The sequence below is a fragment of the Gavia stellata genome, chromosome 16 (genome assembly GCF_030936135.1).
Source record: "Gavia stellata isolate bGavSte3 chromosome 16, bGavSte3.hap2, whole genome shotgun sequence".
In the NCBI taxonomy this organism is placed as follows: Eukaryota; Metazoa; Chordata; class Aves; order Gaviiformes; family Gaviidae; genus Gavia; species Gavia stellata.
Window position 1 is genome coordinate 17,223,375 of NC_082609.1, and position 24,980 is coordinate 17,248,354.

A 24,980-nucleotide genomic window follows, 5' to 3' on the forward strand; every position below is an offset into this window, starting at 1 on the left:
GTATGCTGGTTTATGTCTGCTGAACAACTGTCAGATAGTGGGCCCTACAGCATGTGGCCCATCACCTCTTGTGCATTCTGTGATCAGAAAGAATAGGAGTATGCCAGCAATCAGCCAAAAATAACATAAAAACATATAGAAATACTTACATGCAGATTTTGCTTTCCAGAAGGTTAGTACTTTCTGCTAACACTCACGTGAAGAGTTTATGTTCAGTGTCAAAGCAAGTCAAGGAAGGATATTCTGACATATGCATTTAATTTTGGGACTCAGCTAGGTCTCTACTGGAAATGTTTATAGCTCAGCATCTCTTCTGAATGCTGGCATAAATAATTGCTCCCGATGATCACTTTCCTGGTAAAGACCATGCCATGATGCATATTTGCACAAAAATAAATGAATAAATAAGTAAATGTTTGTAGTGGGAAGGGAGGGTGAGTTACAAAGACTTTGACTTTCAATTCACAGATTGCAAACTGACCTATACTTGTAGTTACAATGTTTTTACCATCTAAAAGATATTCAGTCACAAATATTTAAAAATGGGTGCAATTTTAATGGACGATTAGACACTAAAGGCAAAAAAGAGCAAATATGGGACAAAAAGCCTGGCCTTAATTTGCAAAGGAATTGGTGCCATTATACAATCCAAACCATCTGAATTTTAATTGCTGCCAAAGAACTTCTGTAGATAAGGAACTTCACTCAAATGAGTTAATAATGCCTGATTGTTTCAACAACACAAAGTTATCCAAAAATATGCCAGCAGTTTCAGAAGGTGGCAGTTATATATACCTTTCCCATGCAAAAGATTTGAAAATCCAAGATTAAATGCTATGGTGGAATCAAAGCTGCAAGGCAGAGAACAGACAAGCTTTACAATAATAAATAGGTAAAGATGACACTGCCCTGCAATCCCGCTTGGAGTATTGTCAAAGCAGATGTTCTGCCAACCTGGATTTTTTTGTTTGTCTTCCTGAATTAAAGCTTCCCATATCAGAATGCAACAACAACAGAAAAAAGGTAGATGACAGCACTTATTCACTCAAAAAAAAAGTGTCCTCCTTGAAGTCTGACCTACTAGAATAATAAACGTGAGAAATAACATACTTTTCAGTCTAGAATTACCAGCAAAAATAATCAGCTGATACAAACCTTGAAAAATGAAAGCAGTGAAACTTTTGCCTGCTCTGCAACTCAGAGAGCTCTACTCCGTCCTTCCCAGCACTAATGATCACTGCATTTGACAAGAAAAAAACTTCTGACAGACTTTACAGCAAACTCCCATGATAGAAAAGCCCCATCCTCTTGCAACGCTAAGCTTCCATAAGGAATTGTTCTTGAAATACTGGAAGACAGTGGAAAAGAAAATGAGTCTTGAGTATTTCCCAAGATACCTATGCCCTCTGGCAGGACCCAAATGGGAACTTGTAGTCAACCTGGTCACTCAGGAAAGCTTATTGTTTCCGTAAGGACTCCCTGATTTAGCCTGGTGATAAAGTTTAATCCTATATCCCGACTTTTTATTTTGGACAAGAGGTCAAAAGAAATTTTCAGAAAGCCTGGGTTTACTTTATGTGGGGCTGTGAATAGGAATTGAACAGATCTAAGAAGCTATCAAGGTGACATTGTTCACACAGCTCACTTTTCAGTCAGATTTTATTTACTTTATGGCTAAAGTTTATAATAATATTATTTCTGTTGATCTTATAACCAACAACCAGAACAAGCTGGATTCTATTCAGACTTAACAGAACCATTCATCCTGCTGTACCTGCTGGGTCACTTTTAACATTCCAGCATGCTATTCATCGCTCTGTTACCGACACATCTTCCCACAAGAACAACCACCACAGCAAAGGCTCTGCTTGATCTCACCTTGAATCTTGTAGTTTTATCATACAAACAGCCTGTTCTGAGCAGGGGTTTCCCTAGAATATTTCTGTCTGTTGGTGATGTGTCTGGAATTTTTAAATATATGTTAGGAGGAAAACCCCAATACTGTTGCATTCTTCTGGAAGAAAGATGTTTGCTGAGAAGGTTTTACAGCTTTTACCAACAGTCTGGTTGGCTTTTATAGAGTTGTTCTCAGAAGCAGGATGGCACTGAAAGTCTTAAATACTACAGACAGACAGTGAAGTACACCAGTGACACTCCTACATTCATTCAGCAGAGCAGACTGATGGCCTCACCGGAAAAATAGGGAGGTACATGATGAGCCCAAATGCCATGTACCACAACACCCTCTACAACATCATTTCCAGAAAATAAAGTCTGTTCCTGTATAACAAGTGACAGATGACTGCAACCTCAATTGCCATGGCAAAATTTATGCTCAGGGGAAGGAACAGCAGGTAACAGCTGTTTCCAAGGACACAGACCACTTTTACCTCCTCAAGAAATTTGAGATTCTGTGTTTTAAACTGACTTCTGGTCTGCAAACTTTATCATGATTCAATTTTATTTTGCATGTAAAATGTTTAAAATCCTGGGTTGACACTCCCTACAATTCAGTTTAGGAAAAAAACTTACAAATTAAGCCTCCAAATGCAATTATATGCTAGAGGTGGGGTTGGCAGTACCAGCTACTGCCAAGACAGCCTGACACTGCCTATTGTAAGACCATATTTTATGTTCACTTTGTAACTTTGGCAAGATTTAACAGAATGAACTGTCAGATGTCCCTTTCAGGTTTCGAGGTAAATCTTTTTTATTGTTCTTATTCTCCAAGAAAAGAGGTCAGTCCCCTTTCTCCCCAGCAGTGCATGAAGTATGGCAGTTCACCTTTTTATTTTGAATGTGAGCTCATTGCCATTTTCTTCTCTGCAGAAAAGCTGCCGGGACCTCAGTGGGAATGGCCAGTCCCACTGATTTCCCGTAGGCACCGGGGAGTGGGCAGGCTCTGGAGCTGACATCTAGGAGCTGCAGCCTCTCCCTATGGGTCAGCACCCCGTTTCAGCAAGTAAGCGTATCTCCTTGCTCCCACTGAGTTAGGTATCCAAGGGGTTTTGGAGCTTGAACCTGTCTGCCATGGCCAGAAGACCCCTCCAGACTCGCACTGCCATGGGAGTCTCCAAGCACTGGAGGGTTTTTTCACTGATTAACAACTTGAGGTAGTCTCAGGGAGTCATGGGGTCTCCAGTGTTTGATGCATGCTGAATTTGGTAGTTGCTGCGAGCAAAGAACTGCCCCCTTCCACAAAAGTTAAAACCTTACCTCTGTGAATGTTAGTGTTGCCCCTCGCCCCTGCCTGATGCGAGATCTTGCTGTGTGGAGTGAGAAGGTCTCCCACAGGCAACATACACCTCTGTGAAAGGCAGAAGCTTCCAGCTCCCAGGGCTGGAGGGCAGCAGGTCCTGGAGCCTCTCTATCTCACAGGGGTAGGATACCCCCAAAAACCCAAGTCATGGAGCTGTTCCCACTCTTACAGAGCTCAGAAATGCACCCTTGTATTTCTCTTGCACTTCAAGCAGATTCAAATTGCTCTTTTCTAAGCACCCTGCAAAATACTAGCAACACAGTTCTTGGAGCCTGGAAGTCACTGCAATGTGACTTTAGCTTTCAGACACAAGTCATACCTTTACACTTGCAAGATCAGGTGAGGTAATATGGTAAGAACGCAATGAAAGCAACACAGAGTTCAAGGCATTTTGCAAAACCCACTGGAGAACCCAGGATATTACTTCTGGACTGGGTTAGATCTGTCTAAAGGAATCTACATCAACCTTTTTATTCTGCTGTAAAAAGCATTAAACATAAAGATGGATTAAAATTTAGGTTATGAAAATAGCATTACGTATATGGGATTTTGCAGCTAATTATCGAAGTTGATTTTTTTTTTTTTTTTTTTTTTTAAAAAAGGCATATGCAGACACGTTAACCTTTTAAAAACCAGCAGGGTAATCTTAGCAATTTTATTCCCAAATAAAATGTGGCATAACTTTACATTATGGATCTGTGACCTTTACATTTCTATATCAAAGATTCAATTTTGTTTTGCATTAAAATGTATTAAATCCTGGGCTGACACATCATACAATAAGACTCAGCTTAGAAGGAATATTTACAGACAAATTACACCCCAAAAGCTAATTATATATTAGAGGTGGGATTGGTAGTACCACCTATTGCAAAGGTGGTCTGATACTTCCCATTTTTTTTATGTTTATAACATTGGCAAGATTTAACAGAATGAACTGTCAGATGTCCTTTTCATGTTTAGCGGTAGATACTTTTTAGCTTTATTTTTCTTTTTTTTAAACAAAAGAAGGAAGTTGACCTATTCCAGGGAATAAAGCTAATCAAAATAACATTTTTCTCCTATCTTAAAACTCTGATAATGTTTTTGTGAAAAGCCTGAAACACTCAAATAAATTCTGATTTCAAATTTGTTAATTGATAACTACCATGTAGGTGTTTTATTCAAAGGATACATCTTCCCTGTGAAAATCTGTTAGGATTTGGCTGAATCCTTAGTCTTTAACAAAGAGATTTAAGATTCCTGCCACAATCCAAGGACATATTTTTTAAAAATTGGAATTTTAGGAGCTAATTTCCCACAGGTTTTTTCACTTCAGATTCTTCTTCAGACACATCTTCCCACATCTCTCAAAACTGTGCAGGACACAGAGCTACAGATGCTGTGCAAAGTTTGGGACTGGGCACATTTCTCTATCCAAGTGTCTACTCTACCAATCCCAGGGAGTATTAGGAAGTAATGTCCTTGGCTGAATAGAAAGGGGACCCCAGAGAGATCTGTGCAGGCTATAAAAACAGCTCAAGGCAATGCAGTAGAGTAACTAAGCGTGAGGGTTGGGAAGGAAGCCTGAGTGAGAAGAGTAGGAGTTTTGTCAGTGGCTCGAGAGAGTTAGAGAGAAGAGAGACAGACACTGTCCTTATGCTGAGGCAAAACACCTTGAGAGTAGAAACCGCACTGAATCAGGAGACGAGGAACCTAGCAAGGGATCGGGACAAGAGTCCAACTGAATATGTGAATATATAATAAAAGACTATTTTCATATATACACCCTGGAGCAACCCTAATATGTCAATGCCAAATCTACAAGTACTCCCCTTTGAAATCTTATTAGAAAACCCAAAAGACTGTGATACACAACAACACACATACAGACACGGACAACTGACGGAGCTTGAGTGACAAAAGAACAAATGTGAGAGTACACTTAGAACGCAAGTAAAATCTGAATCCTCCTTAAAGTCCAATTTACAGACCACCTCAGAGTGTTTATGGTATAAACCAAAGCTACACTTAAGCATAATGTAAGATGAGGAGGCACCAAGATGAAACACCCATCAAGAGGAAGGAAGAGCTAATTCCTCTCTCTCTGGAATTATGCTGGAGCTTTACTAGTCACTGTGGAACCAAGGTACTCTTAAAGTAGTTTCTTTGCAAGTTTCCGTGATGTGAATCTGTCACTACTCTTAAACTGAAGTGAAGGACAATCAGAGGGCAATCATTCAAATGCCCATTCAGATATCCTGATTCCAGATACTCAGATTCATTTCAGAAGAAAGAGAATTACAGAGATTAAATAAAAAAAGAAAAGGTGATTTAGGCTAATGGCCTGCCACTGCAAAGCTCTGAACTGTTTTCTTAAGCCTAGGAAGCAATGCAATTTCCAGACAGATTCCTCCACCTGCTATTTTCCTTTAACACTTGAACAGACAATGAATACGATGAGACAGCGTCAATATTGCCAACCAAATAATAGAAAAAATTCTTGTCCCTTATATAAACTGAAAAATGGGGGTTTGATCAATATTATTCTTCCTTAATTTAATAGCAGCAGTAAGACTTCATGAAGAGCACATGCATCACATTACTGCCACACACAGAGCTGCTCCGTTAGGACCACTAGCAGTGGCAATCCTATCCACTGGTATTTGCTTACATTCCCCTTCTTGCATGATGGAACGAGACCTATTATTAGCAGAATAATACTTAGTAAAGGCCAAATAACAACATAGAAGGAAAGGGGTGTTTGTTTGCTTGTTTGTTTTTTCCTGGTAACTCCTTCAAACCCCTTCAAAAAATGGAACTAGGAGAATTAGGAAAAAGAAGTCTAATCTGGATTTTTAAGGATCAAGCTACTGAGTAAGGTTATGGCTGAAATGTTGCTCCGCTTATATGAAAAAACAGCCTTTTCAGAAAACCCCTTAATTCCAGTTGAGATACTTCTTCACAACATCAGGTAGAACACAAGAAATTAGCTCAGCTACAAAGATTACCTAAAGACCCTCTGCTTAAAGGCTGCCACTAAAAAAATCCATATGAGAGACACTTTTTATGAGGTGTAGGGCACAACTACTTCTTTTTGCCATCCGTTTGAACTGCAATGGGACACCTCAGTTATCATCACCAGCCAAGAATGGAGCAGAAAGATTTTTTGTTTCACAGGAAACAAACTCTAAAAAACCTCTCATAACTGTTTCATGCTGCATTTATGCATAACGATATAGCTCTGTTGAGGCATCCCTCCCACCTGAGTCATTGATGGGGACAGGAAGGACAGTACCATAACTTGCCTATGGTAAGTTTTAAATAAAATTAAAGAAATTATTCCAGCTATCACACCTCTCCAATTTTCAAAACATAAATCCTGAAGGTTTGATGAGGACAGATGCTTTCCTGTTTTGTGTCTACTTTTAAATACCATGCATTTTTCATTGCCATTTACTGTCTACTTAAATAGACAACAGAGCACTTCAACAATGTCAACAACTTTTTCTAAGTGCACTGTAGCTACAACGTATGGATCGTTCATAAAACACTAGGCTAATGTATATGATTAATTCCCCAAGTCCGGTGGCCTGTACTTGCACAAACAGAGCCCCCACTCCCAAACCTGCATTGCTGCGTCTGAAACGCTTGCAGAAATAAAACTGACATAAGAATCCCACTACAGTTGTCTCCAAAGCCACTGAGATCTTACATGGATTCAAATGGCTAGGAAGCTCCAGATGGCAGAAACCACGTGAAATGAATGCAGAACAGAAAGCCTGGTTGGTTTCCCTAAGTTACCTTGACTCTAGCAATAAAATCTTAGTAGAAGTAAACAGTTAGACGAGACATTAGCAATGGGGCCATAGGTTTAAAACTTTAAATAACTTCAGAAGGATCCATTTAGAAGACTATCAGGAGGTATCTAACATATTATCCTCTTTCCAAAACACAGCTCTTACTAAACATATACATGGTACAGTGCCAGGACTCAGATTGTTAACAGAATTATACAGATATATTTGAATGACTGATCTCTAAATTAGCTAATTGATTCCCCTCTCTAAAACAATAATGATCAAAAGAAGCTGCCTTGTAATCTATATCTTGTAATATTATTTTCCTTTGACTATTTGAAACAATCTCACTAGTTGGAGTCGCCCAATACATTCAAAAGACAGAACCAAAATGCTAAACTTTGTAGCCATCTCTAAGAATATACATGCATCTGAATAAATTCTATGACAGAATTCCTTTCAGTCTCCATGAGTCAAAGACTTTAAGAAATACAGCCTAAACAATACTGAAACGTCAGCCTAGGGATCTTCATCTGTCACTGTGGTTCAACTGGGCCTGTTCATCTAACAGGCAACTCATTCAGTTTCCTTAAATTCACATTAAAAAAGCAATTTCTGCTACTGGAGTACTAAACTATAAAAAAATTATCCCTTCCTCCCTCCTTATAATCCAAGGCAGCATGTATTCTAACAAGCAAGTGACTCAAACTTACATTTTTCTGAGGTTGGGCAATTTCTTGAAGAGTCCGATAGCTTCCAAACCAGAAATATCATTGTCATTCAAACGCCTGATAGGAACAACAACAAAAAAAAAGACATTTAATATTTCACAGATGTCTGTAGATATATCTCTGTGACATATAGGGCTGCCACACAGAGAACTATGACCTTTGTTAAGCAAGACACTACCTGCCATCTCTCTGAGACTCCTTGAGTGAAAAGAGTTTACTTTGAAGGAAAGGGAACATAGAAGACCATCTATAGGAAAAGCTTAGGATGCCTTTTACAGTGTAATGCCAAAGGACAGAGTCAGAATGCCTTCTTCTTCCAAAGCACAGGATAAGGTATTATTAACCTTAACCATTAAAAAGCCTTGTTTGCATAACTAAACCTCCTTCATGCATTCTGCTGCAGAAGACGTGCAATTGGAGATGTGGTCCATGTAAACAGAAGGGATCTGATTTCAGGTCTTTTCCCATCCAAGTCTACTGGTATTCAAAATTAATGCAAAGACCACTGTCTTGGCAGGCTTGGGATGCAAAATTCTTTCTCTGATCACATGTAGCTCCATTTTTCTATGTAGAGACTTTGTTGTGTTTCTGGATGTCTCTCTCTCATATTTTTCTATCTTAACTTCAGATCAACAATTTTTATGGAGGTTCAAATAGAATACCTTAAGTACAATAAATAGAATACTACCACAAAAAGATAATTGTGTTTGAAGGGCTACTAATATAACAAAAGAACAAGATTCTTAAGTTACTAAGTAATAAACATGTTTTCTCACACTCTCTGTAGCAGTGTATTATGTTTATCATTCCTAAGAATCTCTAAAAGCAAACAAATTTCATAAAATCACTTATAGCTTAACAATACATTAGTTTTAGTGCGAGCCATTTCACCCAAGTAGCAGGCACTGCTGGGATGGAGTCAGTTCCTGATCACAGATTTAACTCAATAGGGTTAATCCATTTCTTAAATAAAAATGACCAGATGCAAAGACAAAGGACTCAAAGGTAGAATGGAAAGGAACCATACAGCTTGGGCCACATAACAGGTCAACACTTCATTAAGACACACACAGGCAGCTGATGCACAGGGCCACGGCTCACTTCTCATCCCCACAGTTGGCATGAATGCTAAGGGAATAAGAGAGTTGTGGTGCTTCTTTGAAATAAAATTAACTTCCCCCTTTTCACACAGGGATTAAAGTAGAAGGTGCCTTGAATTGGTCTGAGTCCCTTTTACAGCCTTTAAAAACTAGGAAAACCAACATGCCCTGCTGAGCACATCTTGGAGAGCCAGCACTTACAGATCAGTAGTATATTCAGGAAGGTGACTGGGTAATCGGGTGAGTTTTTGGTTAGAGCAGTCTACAATTGTTCCCTCGCAGCGACACTTCTCAGGACAGACAAGGTCCATGAAACACTTCCCGGTGAATTTACTTCTGTAATCCTCTGACCCTGCAATAAAAAGAAAATATATTCCAGCAAACAATTCCTGATAACTGCAGCAATCAGAGATTGTATGGAATCTATTCTCAACGCTGCCTCCTCTCAGCTCCCAGCTCCTGCGTATAATTTTAACACTTGCCGAAGATTTTTGTTCAGCAATTTTTCAAATTACTCCCAAGACTAGCCTCTGTTTTTTCACTCTTCCCTTGATAGATTAATTCCTTGTCTAACAAGCCTACCTGTTAAGGTATTTTTTGAAGCACGTCTGATTAGCTGTTGGAGTCTGTTTCAAAGGAGCTCCACCAAAGTCACTTTTTCCCATTTGGAACTCAGTCCAGCAACAAGGAAAGGGGATCTCATGAAAGCAGGAGCTATCTTGGTGCATTCAAATGACAAAGGATTTTTAAAGATGTCATTAAAAAGACCAAATTTTTCAGACCTCGGCTATTAAGAGTTATTTTTCAGAGCAATCTTTTATGAGAGAACCTTGTCAATTTCCCAACAATTAGATACCTTTATTAACTATGTTAAACAAACAGCAGAGGAAAGTAATAGCAGTTTAAATCATTTTCATTTTAATTAAGGAACGGGTAGACCATACTTAGTGAGAAGCACTCCCTAATGTACCATTACACCATGATTGCCAGACCTCTTTGACTAGGTTTTTGACCCGTTCTAATGAAATGCTTTTCCAATTAGGCTCAGTGAACTAATCTGTCCTTTCCAGGTTTGGGTTTTCTCTTTTAATAACAGCAGGTTGGGAACTTGATCTCTGTGCTTTAAGGGACCAGGAGTATTAATAAATGTGTATGTAAGCAAAGTGTTGCCAAGACCCTGCCATGCAATACCTGCCCACTCACTTCATATTTCATAGTGGAAGCACCAGAATTGTCTCAGGAATCTTGTGTAATACCCAGTGATCATAACTACCAAGCAGTATTTTTTAACTTTTCCAGAGTTTTAAAAGTCAATTGCAAGGCTTTCTCAGGAATGATCTGAGTAAGTTGAGTTTTTAAGAATCTGAAAACATCAGTAAAAACTTAAACCTGAGCTGAAATTTGGTTTTAGAGACTCGATGACATTGTTCACCTGCTTCGCCTTCTCAGACTGATAAATACACCACTGCTCTTTTTATGACCGCATACTATTTTCTGTAAGAAAAAAGAAGTCACCTAAACCCACTATTATTTTATTTTATGTTACACATTACTTCCACAGGGTGATGCAGTAAGAGCAAGCAATTCTGCAGGCAATCTAACATTTTGATTCCACAGACACACTTCGGTTTAGTTTTGTAATTCCAAACTAGGTTATGAGAAACATCACATACAGCTTTGTACATTACCACTTCCGTGGTGCTAAATACTTTGCAGGTTATCATGCTTATTGTAAATTACACATCTGAAGTGAGACTTGGCTACTGTTTTTCAGCTTGACAGCACAGCACTTAAAATATTAGGACCACTGGGCATTTTAAAGTATTATAAAAATACAGTCTAAGCCTTTCCCCCACACCACCATCGTGTAAACGCTTATCCTTGCAAGAAAAACCATATGATTTGCAGTCCTAAAAATTCCAGGCTTGGTAGTCAGGCTAAAACGTCAAGTGATGAGCGAATTATGGCTCGATTACAAGAACACACAGCTATTCTTTCTTAGGTCTATGAGACAGTACATTTGGTTGTTTATGATTCCTTGGAAATAATACCAAAGATGAACAGTTATCGGGACCAGAGTTTATTAAAACTGCCACAATTACAGTACGCCTTAAAAAACCCAGCAATATTTTTCAGTGATCAGAAAGTGTCTTGGAAATCCCCAAATTAACCCTTGAAGAAGCACTTCTAATTTTCATTGTAAAAGCTTTCTTTGAAAGAATAATCACAAACATCATGAAGTTACACAGAGTAAAAATTTATTAAGTATAATTTTTATTCTACTGATAGATACAAGATTCATCTTCCTATGGGAAAAAAGAAGGATGGGAAAGTAAGTGGAGTGCTTTATGAAGGAGAAGAAGAGGTATATAACATTAGAGGGTGAAAATCAGTTTTTGGTTTTCTCTCAAGCTTTCTGGCAAAGTAAATAAAGTATATTTACCACATTTTGACTTAGGAGTCTCACTCTCTTGGTGGCACACAACTTTCCACAACGCATCAGCTATAAGAAGTTGATCTTGACTGGGTATCAGTCCACTGCTGCCACGCTTGCAACAGGGGAAAGCCCTCTCAGCTCAGCAGGAGAGGAAGGGAGCAAACATCACCTTCGTACTTGTCTGTCTTTCTCTCTCTCTCTTTTTTTTTTCTTTCCTTTCCCTTTTTTTTGTTCTAAATGAGTTTAAATAAGAGTTACCCAGGTAAGCACTGAGTCAAAAGCAATCAATAGCACGTACATGCTCAGCAAGTACTCAAGTCATCCATTAGACTGTGAAACAGCAGGATTCACCTGCCAAAGACTAGATAAAATTTACTATTTGACCTGAGCCTTGAGATCACTTGGACAGGTGGCTGCTCTATTAAGATATTCCCATCTGGGATACTAATGTGGAATTCAGCCATCTGCTTGCAGAACTATTTAAGTGTGTATATCCATTTCTACACACAGGGCTTTATCAGTGTACTACTGCAGGGCTCTGAGTGAACACGACAGGATTCAGGAAGTACAATTAACCATCACATGCGTGTAGTACTTCTTGCATGCTATAAAATCACCTGTGGAATGCCACGGAAAAGAGATGCAGGACAGGCATAGAAGAAACACTTGGGTTCATTTTACTATTCCAGGCCAGCTATTTGGTCATTTTATTATACCTGAAAGCATGTGTGCACTGTAGCTGAGAATTCTGTGAAGCTTGGCTGAATGTAAAACATGACCTGGGAGTTTCTAGTAATTTCCAAAATAAAGAATTAAGTTTGCTGTAAAATGAGTATTCAAGGCAACAGCAAGGCCTATATTTAACTGAGGGCAACTGTGTTTATCTGAATCGCTAGCTACTCTGATGACATTTTCATTTGACAACGTATGTGAAACCACTATCAGGTACCAGGGCATTGCAGTTCCTCAGTATCATAAAACAAACACACATGCCATTCTACAAAACAGCAGTACTGAGATAAAGAAACACCACAGTTCCAAGAGCTCAAAAATTTTAGGTGCCTTTCTAATACCCACATGGAGAAATTAGGCAACAGAAACAAATACCTTTTTGTCTTATTCATCTTTTTAAGCATTGTTTCACAAAGCTGATTTCAGTTTTTAAAATTTAGCTTTGCCCAAAGGACTTAAAAGGCGTGTTGGATGATCTGTTCTGAAAAAAAAATCAAGCTGTCTCAACAGGGGCTTTAACGCTGACCTGATATATTCATTCTAGAAAAGATGGATCCAGCTGCCCCAAATTTGGCACCAAAAATATGATCACAGAGATCACTTGGTCTAAAACTTGGACAAAAAACCAGGAATCCCGACACTCACTTCTTCATGTAACCACTAGATCACAATTCTCATAGGTTTTCAGGGAAAAAAGGGGGCACGTTGTCATACTTTCACATCGGTAGTATTAATTCTTATCAGTAATTACAGAGAAAATCTAAGAATCTCAGATGTCCTTCTTCTGATGGCTCCACAATAGATACGTAACAAATTTGCAAGATGAGGCAGTATTTCCATATAAGAAAACTTCTGTATGAGGCTCTCAAAGTCCTTTATGAATAGGTGTAATTATCTCTACTTTACATAGCAGGGAAGTTAGGCAGAAGTATGTTAAAGATATTATCTAAGCTGTCAAAGCTAAAATGGCCCATTTGGGTATGCTGACTGAGCTTTGTGCTGTGTAACCGTTGGATAATCCTGTTTTCATACAGGCCATATTACCCATGTCATTTCAAGAGATAAAAGATAATGCTTTGCAGACTCTTCTGAAGTTCTTTTGCAGTATACTTCTTCATAATGAAATACCAGCGCTATAAGATTGCTCAGATCAGGTCCAAAGTTACATTAAGTGGCAGGCATCTTGTTACAGAAGCAGCATCCAAAGCGTACCTCAAGTAGAAGGACTCACTGGACAGCTCAGACAGAGAGATGTAGTTTACATTATTTATAAGGTAAGAAGACAAAAACGATTCTTCATAGTAGGTATGGCTGGAATCACCCTTGAATCATATTAATCAACAGGATGCCTAACTTCTTCATTCTAAGAGCAATTAAACAGATTAATTACTTTGAAATGGTTATTCTGCATGCAAGCCCTCCGGAAAGTCTGTCGCAACATCACTAGGGCTCCCCTCTGCAGTGCCCACGAGTCTGGTTAAGCAACACTTCACCTTTTTCATTTTTCCTGGGAGAAAAGGGGAATCTCTCACCTTTTGATGCTTCTGAAAACAGCAGAAGTATCCCAGCATGCCATGCGGCAGGGAGTATGCAGCCTTCCATGGTGCTTGACAGAACCATGTTCAATTTGTATTGTTCTACCACATGGTTAGATCAAGCACAAAGGAAAACCCCATGAACAGCCAGAGTCAGAGTTAGGCAGCGCCAAAGAGAGAAGAGCGTTGAGAGGAAGCAGCATGGAGAAGCACAAGCTGAAGGTTCACGGAGAGCTGCTCTCCACTCCACCCATGCAAAAAGGTGCTGGATACAAGAGGTCATCCTTTACGCTACAACTGCAGGAACACCCTGGAGCACAATCGGGTTAGTGTACAAGAACAGAGCCCAGGCGAATTCAGAGACAGAACTGATACGCTAGAAAATACTACCAAAGGACTGCAAACAGATCCTTCCAGGAAGGATGTGCAACTTCCACCACATACTGAATGCCCAATCTATGCTGCTCTTTATTAGCTACTTACTCTCTCCTAGACTCTCCTTCCAGTAGAAATGCCATTTTGGTTTGCTCCATTTATTTAAATGCAATCTTAGTAATACCGCAGCTCATATTAACAATAGTAGATTCTGAGCTGATGGCCACGCTCTGGCATTAAATGCTCCCCAAGCTCCCTTTGAGCCTGATTTCAGCTCCCAGTGGCCTTTCATGCTGGTGGCACTTACCCTGATGATCTGTAATTACCACTGCTTTGGTTTGTGTTGGTGGTTTTTTTTTTTTTCAACCGCACTTTACAGCAACTTTACAGCAAGGTAGCACACACATGCTACTACAGACACATTAAGGCAAACAGGAGTATTTTGTTATTCTGTTTCTTGGCATAATATTTTTTGGGTTTTGTACATCATTTGCTAATGGAAGCATTCTCTCTTTCTGACATCCTGGATTATTTCAAATAGCTTCACTCCTTGTAACTCATTTCTGCAACTTTGTCATATAAACTAGGGCATTCAGTTTTGGCTTGACTGCTCCCACTGAAATAAAACTCCCATTGACTTTAATGTCTGCAGAGCTATGCCAGTGGAGAGTGCTTTTGAAAGTCACATCTCAAATGTTCTTGCAGGCTTCACGAATGAGAGAGGAAGTGGCTGTCCTCTGCAACTGCTCAGAACATTTCTCTGGACTTCAGTGAAGGTCAATGCTTGTGCTTTTAAAAAAAAAAAAAAAAAATCACTTTCCTTAGTAAGGGGTTTGCATTGCCCAAAGAACAAAGTCAGCATCAAGCAGATTATTCATTGCCTACATGGAGAACAATGCAAGTACTTGAGCAGAGATGACAGATAATACAGCAAGGGGCTCTGCTTCACCATTTTGCTATGAACCAGCATTATTAGGCAGAAAGGCAACACACAATTACTTGGGAACCCCAGAAAATAAGTACAGTGTTAACTTAGTCACCTCATACTGTGGGTTTGGTTACAGCAATGAAAGTAAGACAATTTACTATCTTTACAATCTAAGAAAGAAACTAAAGCAGCTTTTTAGGGGAACCTAAAACAATAAAGCTGCCAAACTAGCCAGAGTCCTAACTGATACAAAAATTAGATTATTAATTTTCTTTTGTGACTCATGCAACATGGCACAAAGAGGCATTAATTTTCTCCCATGATTCATTCAAAGTACGCATAACCCTGGAATCCACACCTCATTTATTTAGAAATTATACCTATAACCAGCATTCCTGCCAATAATTTTGTATGGCTCTAGCAAAGAAGGATGCAGAGTTCCATATCCTTATGCCTACACTGGTTTAATAATGCAACAATTCTGGCACGGGCTCTTCAAATAAATTCATCCACAGTACTCTGTTAAGCAATGAGAAGTAATAGTTCATATCTTCCAAAGACTTTTATATTATATACTGATTTTCAGTATTAAGTGGAATATCTGTAATAAACTTGGTAATTTCAGTGTCAATGAACTCTTTCAGTCCTACTGGAAACAAATGCATTCGGAGCCCTGCAAACGTCTTCCTGAGAAACCCCGAGAGAATATTTTGAGCAAGTCTCTATTCCTCTGCTGCACTAATTAAACACCGCTTACAATAACTGCCTAAGCTAATCATCAACTACAATGAACAAGAGGTACCAGCACACAAAGAAAAGTCTGCCAAAACCCTAATTTATGTCCCCAGAACACGAGAGGCAAAATACTCCACAGGCACATTCTGGCCTTTCTTTCTGGCCTTTCTGCTTGTTGCAGACTATTGCAAAAAATACGCAGGAACATAGCCGTCTCCTCTTTTTTTTGTTGTTTTTCACAAATAGAATAGAAAAAAACCAGGGAAGCACACTATTTTGTAAATCACATTTAAAAAAAAACCCTCCATAAACCTTTGGATGTACATAAGATCATTCTGCATAAATGTTTGCAAAAAAAAAAAAGCTGAAAAAGCAATGATCATATCTCCAGATATTTGCCAGTTTTCAGGAAAAACCCCTTTAGATATTCTCTACATACAAGCAGCATTGTATGGTTTGCTTTTAGTGTTAATTCACCTCTAGTAATCCAAGATCTGTTTCTTTATCAGTCACTGAATTCCCAGTTTGCTAAGAAATTGTATCCAGGACCCTACTTTTAACTGTCCCATCAAGCTGTAACACCTTAGGAGACTGCCGCAGTCTCAGAACAGTCAGATGAAAATTTATTGTCCAATTGCAGGCTCAAAGATTCTTGCACTGGTTTTAGCTGACTAGCTCTCTTCATGCCAATGCCTCTCCAATTATTTTCTTTATCCTATTCAAGTGACTGCTATACACACAAAAAAGTGCTGACTTTGCATCTCTGGGAAGCGTTGCTCACCTTAATCTCAACACACGCAATGGCAATGTGAGGGAAGAGAACAGACTTTGTGCCACCTTAGTTTTTGAGGTATCTGAGTTACAAGAGTAATCACCCAGCTTTCTGCCATAGCTAATGAAGACACCTCCAGAGGACAACTCAGATCTCAAGTGAGGAATCTATATTGCTCTGTACTCTGCCTACATGGCGAATCTAGGACAACTACATTATTTGGATGCCTAAGTGATATGGATGCATCTGTGACTCCACATTCATTCTCCCTCTTTTCATTTTCTCTTTACTGTAATTGCAAATAAGGATGTTGGCTGGTAACAAAGCAGTTCAGATGTTTAGTTTTTTTGAAGACTATATCAGCTTAAAAATAAAATGAGGCACAGCCTTAAAATAAACATTTTAACTGGGACACATCAATTTATTTTCTTATTAAGAACCATACTCTCTGCCAAACAGACCCACCTGCTCTATGTTAAGCTTATGCTTCCCTGAGTAAAATGGTTTCCATTCTGCCTACTTTCCCCCTACCGCAGTGCAGGAGACCTTCACCATAGTGTTCATCACAAGCTAGTGAAGGGTTATAGTAACTGACACAAATATTAACATAAAGATCTGAACTGCTATCAAAGATTTACAGAAAAGGGAGGGCTATAATCAGTATACAGTGCAGCCAAATTACTTTTTGAACAGGAACATTTCTACAGTACAAGGGAATTTAGCTCCATTACTACTCGTCACAGCGGTTGTACTGTGTTCTCTAATGACTTCAACTTCAGAAAAATTTCATGCAAACCAAAGCTCAAATATACTCAGTTACAGTGTACAGTGAAGACTTCAGGTTCATAATTATGAATTCAGTCTGGGATTTAATCTGCAGGTGATTTGTTACTGTCAAACAACCTTCCATTCAGATTATTCTTAAGCACCACAAACGCATATCCTCAGTTTTGCTACATACAGAGTTTCTGAAGACACTTTCACTAAGTCTTTGTGTCTTTCAGGGGGGAAAAAAAAAAGTAGAACACACAGCATTTAGCTGAATAAAACCAAACCAAAACACACAACAAACACCCCACAGAAAGAAATCTGAATGCAGTTGATTTTCCAGTTGTCAAGATTGTTGGCAATATTTCATACTCTGTTCTCTCACTCTGCTCAAGCCAAAGCCCTGGTAAGCAAAGGTGCTGGAGCTTGGCCTCAGACAAGATTTCCTGCAAAACGTGACCAGGCCTAGAGCATCCTGGGCAGGACTGTCAATCCCCACCGCTGTTACCTACAGCATGGACAAACCTACAGGCTGTCAGGGCTTGGTGCCTGCTCAGTCAGGAGCTGCTGGAGACCAGCACGCTAATGGCAGGCATAATCGCGAATCCTCAAGCACGCGTCACCGCGACACTGCAACACAGCAGACGAGAGTGGGTAGATATCAGTACTTTTCATCAAACAGAAAATGCTAAGGGCAGGAATATAAATACATAGTCTGTAAATGACTATTTGCTTACTAAAAATGGAAGGAATTTGCAAAGTTGTCATCGGAGTGATTGGCAAATTACGGGAACAACTGAGAGTGTTTCAGTCAGATAAATTATGTAAGATCTGAATTAAATTCACTTGCTTTTCATGACTTTTAAACACCGGTTGAGGGGTAACAATACATTGCACCTTTCATTCTGAGAGCTCAAAGAGCTTAAATAGTGTTTACATGTCACGAAGAGCAGAGAAGGGGATAACCTAGGGAGACCAAGAGACAGGAAACATGTGAACTGCTGTAGGGACTGGACAAAAAGTCCTGCTGTGCAGCTTGTGTTCTCCTGACTGGGAACACTCTGTCCACTGCAGTTCTATGCTTCTAAGGCTGAAATAAGGCAGAGAAGAGAGAAGGAAATTTCAGGTGATCACAAGTAATAGGAACTCTGTTCCAAAGTAGACAGGTAACCCAAGAAAGGTGAATATGTATGAAGACAGAGACTGGAAAAGACACATAAAAAATTAGGAGGAAAACTGCAATTAGTAAGAAGAGGTTTTTATCAAATGCCTTCGAAAATTATGAGTGAACAAACAGCAACTACATTACTATCTAATAACAGGGGATAACACAAGAGATATGACACTAGCCTTTAATATGCAAGCTCTGGATCCTTATGTACCACAGGGGCTGACTTTGATTGGGTTGGGTTAACAAGAAGCAGTGTCCAAAAAAGAGAGAGTTGTGCTGGCAGATGGTTCATTGTCCTCCTCCTATTATTCCCCATGCTTTTGTCTTGTACAGCACTATCTGGTACCACAGTAACTATTAAAAGTCAGTTAGATACAATGCATGCCCCAATGCAAGAGGAAGCAGGAAGACAGGTTTACTTCATAGTATTTCAAATCGTAACCTTATTTCTAAGAACTAGAAGACAAAAAGCTTTTGTGATGTGATGCTCGTAGATATACACACGCTTTGATCATTGTCAGAAATGGTTTGTGTAGCTACAGCAGGTAGAACTTTCGTCGCTTTTGAAATACACGATATACTGAAAAACGCAAACATATCACAGGGAAAAACAAAGATACACAGCTGAATACAAGGGCAACTCTCTGCAAAAGCTATTTCATACACAGTGTCACACAGCAATCACAAATCCTGCCAACTCTTGAAGTGGCAATAAGCTACCACAGAGACAACACAATCTGCTCATAGATTCATTTCCCTTCCTCCTAAAGCCCAGTGCTGCTTTAGAAAACAAAACTGCTGTGTAGTGAACTCAATCAAATGCTACTGGGCAGAAGATTTTTGTCATTCTTTTTTCCCCCTATTCCTACTAAGAATGGGAGCCTCCAGTGACCTAAGGCTGACAAGTACCATTGGATCCTTAGGTGGTCATAGTGGGCAGATGCAGACAAAAAGAAAATGATCATCAGAATTTTACTGTTGCCACTGAAAATGACAGTATTTCCCTCTTCTAAACAGAAGAGACAGAGAATTAGTCACAGCCTGTTCCTCCAATTTCTCTTTTAAGGAAAACCTTTTTTTAGTCTCGGATTCTATAGCTGTGGGGATAGACCTGAGCAAGGGGGAGGTTTATTATTATTTTGGTGCATGACATTAAATGGAAGACAGAAAAACATGGGAAATCATATCTATTGCAATCTGAGGCTTAAACATATTCAATAGTATATTCAACAGCCTTGCCTGTCTCACAGCCCCAGGCAAAAACATGCCCCTTTCGCTGCTGTTCCTTCATTTCATGCTATCATGCTTCCAATTCTCCTTTTAAAAAGAATTATGTACATTATCTACCTGTTGCACAGAATCTCCTTCCTATGGCCACTCTTAACCTCTGCAGATGTTGCTCCATCATTATCAGTAAAAGCTGGAGTCATTTGCTTCAGGAAGGAAACAGCATCTGGGAAAAGTGCCTCAACGATGAATTAAAAAAAGAAGGCAAGTTCTTCTTGCTAAATACTATCTAAAAGGATGGTGGGGAGCGGGAATAAGAACTGAAGGAAACAATATGCAGAATGAAGACTTCTAGATTTGAATTTTTTTTTTTTTTTACTACTCTGCATAATTTTGTCTTCACAGTTTCATTTAATTAATCAAATACAGTTCTATTTAGCCCATCTGCATCTCTGAATGTGTCTTCTTGACATTACCTTCTTGATGTTCCTCTACCCTTTCAGACTGATGAAATGTCAAACATCTCAGCTTTTCCTCCCCATTCCTGCTGACCACTCCTCTCTCCTATTCTCGTACAAAAAGCACTCTCTTTTCTTCTCTTAATTTACTGAACAACCACATTTTTTTCTCATGCCAGGTCCTTCCTGACAGTCCCCTTTATGATAATTTGTAGAATCCAAATGAATGTGGAAAACACACAGATTGCTTCAGGACAACCTCAGAATTTCACCACTTCAGAGCTGGTCCTTTCACTGATGTCAAAGTATTAAGCTCACCTAAGTTTAACTACTCATGGGGTGTGATCCTGACACCAGCTGAGTACCTCTACTCCGACAGAGCTCACACTTTCTGTGCATCCTCATCAATTCTCAGAGGCCAAAGAGCAGGTCAGCATAAAATCTCTCACGTTACTTCCTTAACCAACCCCTCATATCCACTGGGTTTTCCCCCACAAAACCATCTTTCTGACCACTGACATGTACTAAATGTATTAAACAAACGACATGAAAATATCAGCATCCTGAACAAGAACCCTTTGAGAAAAGAGATGCACATTTACAAAAGGATTTAAAATAAAAATTCTTTTCTCATACACTGAGCAAAAGATGTAAAAACTAGACAGGGAGAATCCCACGGCCAGCAAGGACACTGACAAGTTACTAAGCGTTGCCATCCCAGTGGGATTGTGCAGGCTCATCCCTGGATAACAAAAAGCACTGCTCAATAGTCTGACTTTGAATGATGAAGATTCATACCTCATGGACTTTTCTGCACAGAGACATGCTGCGTTAAATCCTGGGACGAAATGTATTCCTCAAAATGAAAACATGGAAAATTCCTGCTAAATGCCAAGTCTGAAGCAGCCATGATTCAAAGGGACAACTTGAGCAGAACAGGTGCCAAGGATGTCTGTTCTCTGGATTGATTTACAAACTCAGATTCTTCTAAACCATTAGATGTTCCCCCTGTCTCATGTGAGCAGACAGTGAGTAGAGCTCAATGTATCTCATCGCCATCTGGAAACTCTACAGGCAAGAATATCTTCTCTATTGAGTTTTTGAATAGAATTAGTTTTCATCCAGCTGATATCTTTGTTCTGAAGCTGTACAATCCCTGCTTGCCTCCTTCATAAGTCAGGTTTATGCCTTTTCCATGTGGTTTTGATATACTCGTAGAACTGGAGACCAAGGAAAAAACAGCCTAATGCCTCAAGGAAAGGACCCCCAAGATAAGAACTCACACAAAATATTATTCTCAACATCACCAGGTACTGTGTTCTGCATTGTTGCTCTTCTTAGCTATGAACTTTCATAAATGATATCAGATGGTGTTTGCCTTATCCAATAGCCTGTACCATTGTTCAAAGCATGCATGCACATACATAACACTAATTTCTCTAGCCTATTAATAAAAGCAGAAGAAAATAACAATGGCAAATTGGGTACAGATTTATACTGATCTGCTTCTGCAGTCTACTTTTCTTTCTCAATTATATTTATGCATTTTCATTTCCAGTTTCTTTAAATATGAATTTTACTGACTAATTATCTTGTTACTACAATGGACACAATCCAAAAATCTAGATAAAAGTATGTCATAATTTCAGTTCTGGTTATAAATTTTGTGGCTTGAGTCACAAGTTATTGAAGACAACAAGCATGCCCAAGAAAACCTGACTGCAAATGAAGTTATCTTTATTTTATTTTCCCCATAAAGAGAAGGTTTAGCTCAGCATATTGCTCGCAGAGATACACAAAGCAACACAGCTTGTTTTGGGCTGCTGCCATTCAGTTTCATGCTGCATCCCCATCTAGAGTCATTAATCTTTTACCACCAGGAACACAATTAATCATGGTATTTTTTTCTTCAGAGGAAAAAGACAAAAATCATAGTAATTTTTATAGAAAACACTGGAAGGTACTCATCAATAACAGTCATTTTTCTTCTTAGTACACACTAATAGATTTGCTCACTGAAACCTGCTTGACTTTACAGTATACAAAAATGCAATAATCTAAAATACATATAACCAATAGAAAAAACACATGAAGAAGCAGTCTGCTTAGTTGTGCTGTATAAGGCAATAAATGTCCTTTTACTGGTAGCTGGACCATAAATAAAGAACAGATACGGTTGAGAAAAAGGTGTTTATGTTACTTTGGAGGTTATTTTCAGGTGAAAACATTTTTCCATCTAGCTCACACAACACAAAATCTTTGCCGAAACTATGATGCAAGTTTTGTTTCAAAACTTACTAAAACCAAAATTCTTATCAACTTTGCTGGCAGTTTTGCTTGAATTAGTGCATGTTACTTGTGGATATAAAAAAGTCTACAAAAGTATGTGAATCGATGCCATCCCCTCACCCCCAGCTTCACTCACATCCTAGGTCAGAAATGCCCATTGCCAGTTGTATAAAAACCTCACTCATACTGTTCTCAGTCTTTCAGGTCTGAGCACTTACTTGAGCTCAGCTCTTATTAAGGTCAATAAGAGTTCTGCCTGAATACAAATGATGATCCATGCACCTTCCACCCCTTCAAAATATGACATTTGCCACATGGATTCATACACATCTTCATTGTTTTCTTTAGACATTTTATAACCTAGTAATTCTTTTAAAATTAAATGTCACAAGCTTTTCTCTTTTTTCTTTTCTTTGTTTTTAAAAGACACAGAAGACAGCTATAGACTGCCCCCCACCCCCCCCCCTTTTTTTTTTTTTTAATCCATAAAGTAATTGGCTTTCTGGAGAACTAACTGAATTTTCCAAATTTAATTTTAAAAGATGCTCCATAATATCCATTATAGCAAACACTGTCCTGCAGATTTGATTAGTAGGCTCTCTGGACCTGCTTATTTCTGAATTGAAAGTGCAGTACAGCCTGGATAAATGAATTACCTGAGCAGCGGAACTTCTTGCTCTTGATCTGGCTGATTCGTTTGTTGGCAAGGCGACGCGGATTGCTGCATCGAGCGCCGCTGGTTTCTATCGGATTATCCTGCAGGTAATCAGCCAGCCACTTCAAATGGCAGTCGCACACAAATGGATTCTGAGCTAAATGTCTGCGAGAAGGATGGGATGTTTAATCAGAAGTGACCTGTGACACTGTACTCCATCACTGTTTTTCACAAACGCAAACCTGAAGAGTAGAGTAATTGAATAAGCTTCCAAAAACCCAGGCCTGGCGGAAACCACACAGAGCTGCACATGAATGGGAGAATTCTGTGAGCTATCACATTTCGTAGCTCATTAAGCCTGCTGCAAGTCCTTTCACAGAGGAAACAAAAATTAATATGGCTAAGCCTGCTTTAAAGAACACAGACCTCCTGTCTACAAAGTCCAATGTTTTCTCCTGAGATATTAAAATGCTGCTTTTTGAGAGAAGTGCACCTTTTTAGATGCACCTGACCTGAAGATCATTTTGTATCCTGGTTTAAAAGAAATTTTATTGGCAAGCTCAGTTTCCCAGCGATCAAAATGTGAATTAGTCAAGTGCCTTGGATCTGTGGGCAAAGCCAGAAGTGAACCAGAGGTCTTTTCTCAAGAGTGAAATTGATATTTACATATACTCATCATGTGTAATAGTATTTCCCTTATGTGTATTTTTTCCGGCACCAAAAATTTTTACTTTTGAGACTGAACTGTTTATGCAAGGTAGAACTTGACTCTACCCTTCACCAAAATTTGCACAACGTATTTCCCACACAGTTGGAAACAGGTATTATAGCATTGATTTTAACTGGATATTTAGACTTTGTTCATAGAAATCTGCTGGAGTAACTTAGAAAGGAACAGTATTTCTCTGCTGCTGTTACAATTCATTCTGCTTGACAAAGTTGAGCACTATATCAGGAGAGTTTGTCAGGTCTTTCTCAGAGCCTGATTCTGATGTCAGTTAAGTTAACTTGCACCAGTCCCTCTAACTTCCAAGGGAGCAGGACACAGCTCTCCAATAACTGCAAAGACCGTTTTAAAAACGACAGATGTTTAAATTTGATTTGGACAGAGGTGTAAAGTTATAGCCTCACAAGAACTCTACTCTGTTACTGTTAGTGTATCTTTTCCACCTGTAGAAACTACTTTTCTTTTCTGTTTGCAGTTGTCTTTGTGAACTGTCACTTAACAGAGTAAGTACAAAATACAACATGGCAAGGGCTGTCAAGGAGTGGGAAGTGAAAGCACGCATAGCAGAAAGTGCCTGAAGAAACTAAAGATTACTGTTGTAGTAGAGTCATTCCTGCTGTGAAAGGTCCAAAGAACAAACAAGCATATCGAGACAGGGTATGGGACTGGTTTTGTAGCTCTAGAAAAATGGCAAAAAATAGCAATCACTTGGAGTACTAAAAATGGGAGAATCAATCAAAACATTTCATGAAAAAGTGTCTCGGTGTGAAGCAACAAGTCCATTCTAAGTAATGGCCCCCAGAAGTACCAATAAAACCCCATTGAAACCAAGGAGAAATTTTCATACCTTAAGGGTGTTGCCTGTTGTTTAACTTGACAAATCTTATATACCCCTGTACAAAAACCTTCTCTGTCGCCCTTGTTTACATCTATATCTATATCTATATCTATGTACATATATAGCATGTTGCAGCAGAAGAAAGCACGGTAGAGGTGGGGGGGCAGGGCTGGGAGGGGTTTTACATGATTATTCTAATGCCTTAATGATTTGCAGCAATACATACTGGAAATTAAGGTTGTGCTTGGGGCTGCCTGAGGACATAGCAGGTATCCTGCTGCTAGAAATCATCCCTATTAGTTCATTTTTATACAAATTAAAACATTTCTAAAACTAATTTGGCCAATGCATTTCCAGTATTAAAATATGTATGTGCACATGTATATAGACATTTCCAGTACTATAGTATGTGTATATATATACATATACAATGTGCATATATGTTCCAGTATGTGAGTATATAT

At 39.0% G+C, this 24,980-nt stretch overlaps 1 protein-coding gene across 1 annotated transcript in view; it reads right to left on the reverse strand.

Moving 5' to 3' along the window:
* Positions 1-24,980, reverse strand: part of SLIT3 (slit guidance ligand 3) — a 534,144-nt gene that overhangs the window by 115,310 nt on the left and 393,854 nt on the right. The window contains exons 14-16 of the mRNA XM_059825130.1: positions 22,953-23,116; positions 9,071-9,221; positions 7,752-7,826 (exon numbers count right to left, since the gene is read on the reverse strand). Of these exons, the coding sequence (XP_059681113.1) occupies positions 7,752-7,826; positions 9,071-9,221; positions 22,953-23,116 (390 nt within the window). The remainder of the gene's footprint in view (positions 1-7,751; positions 7,827-9,070; positions 9,222-22,952; positions 23,117-24,980) is intronic.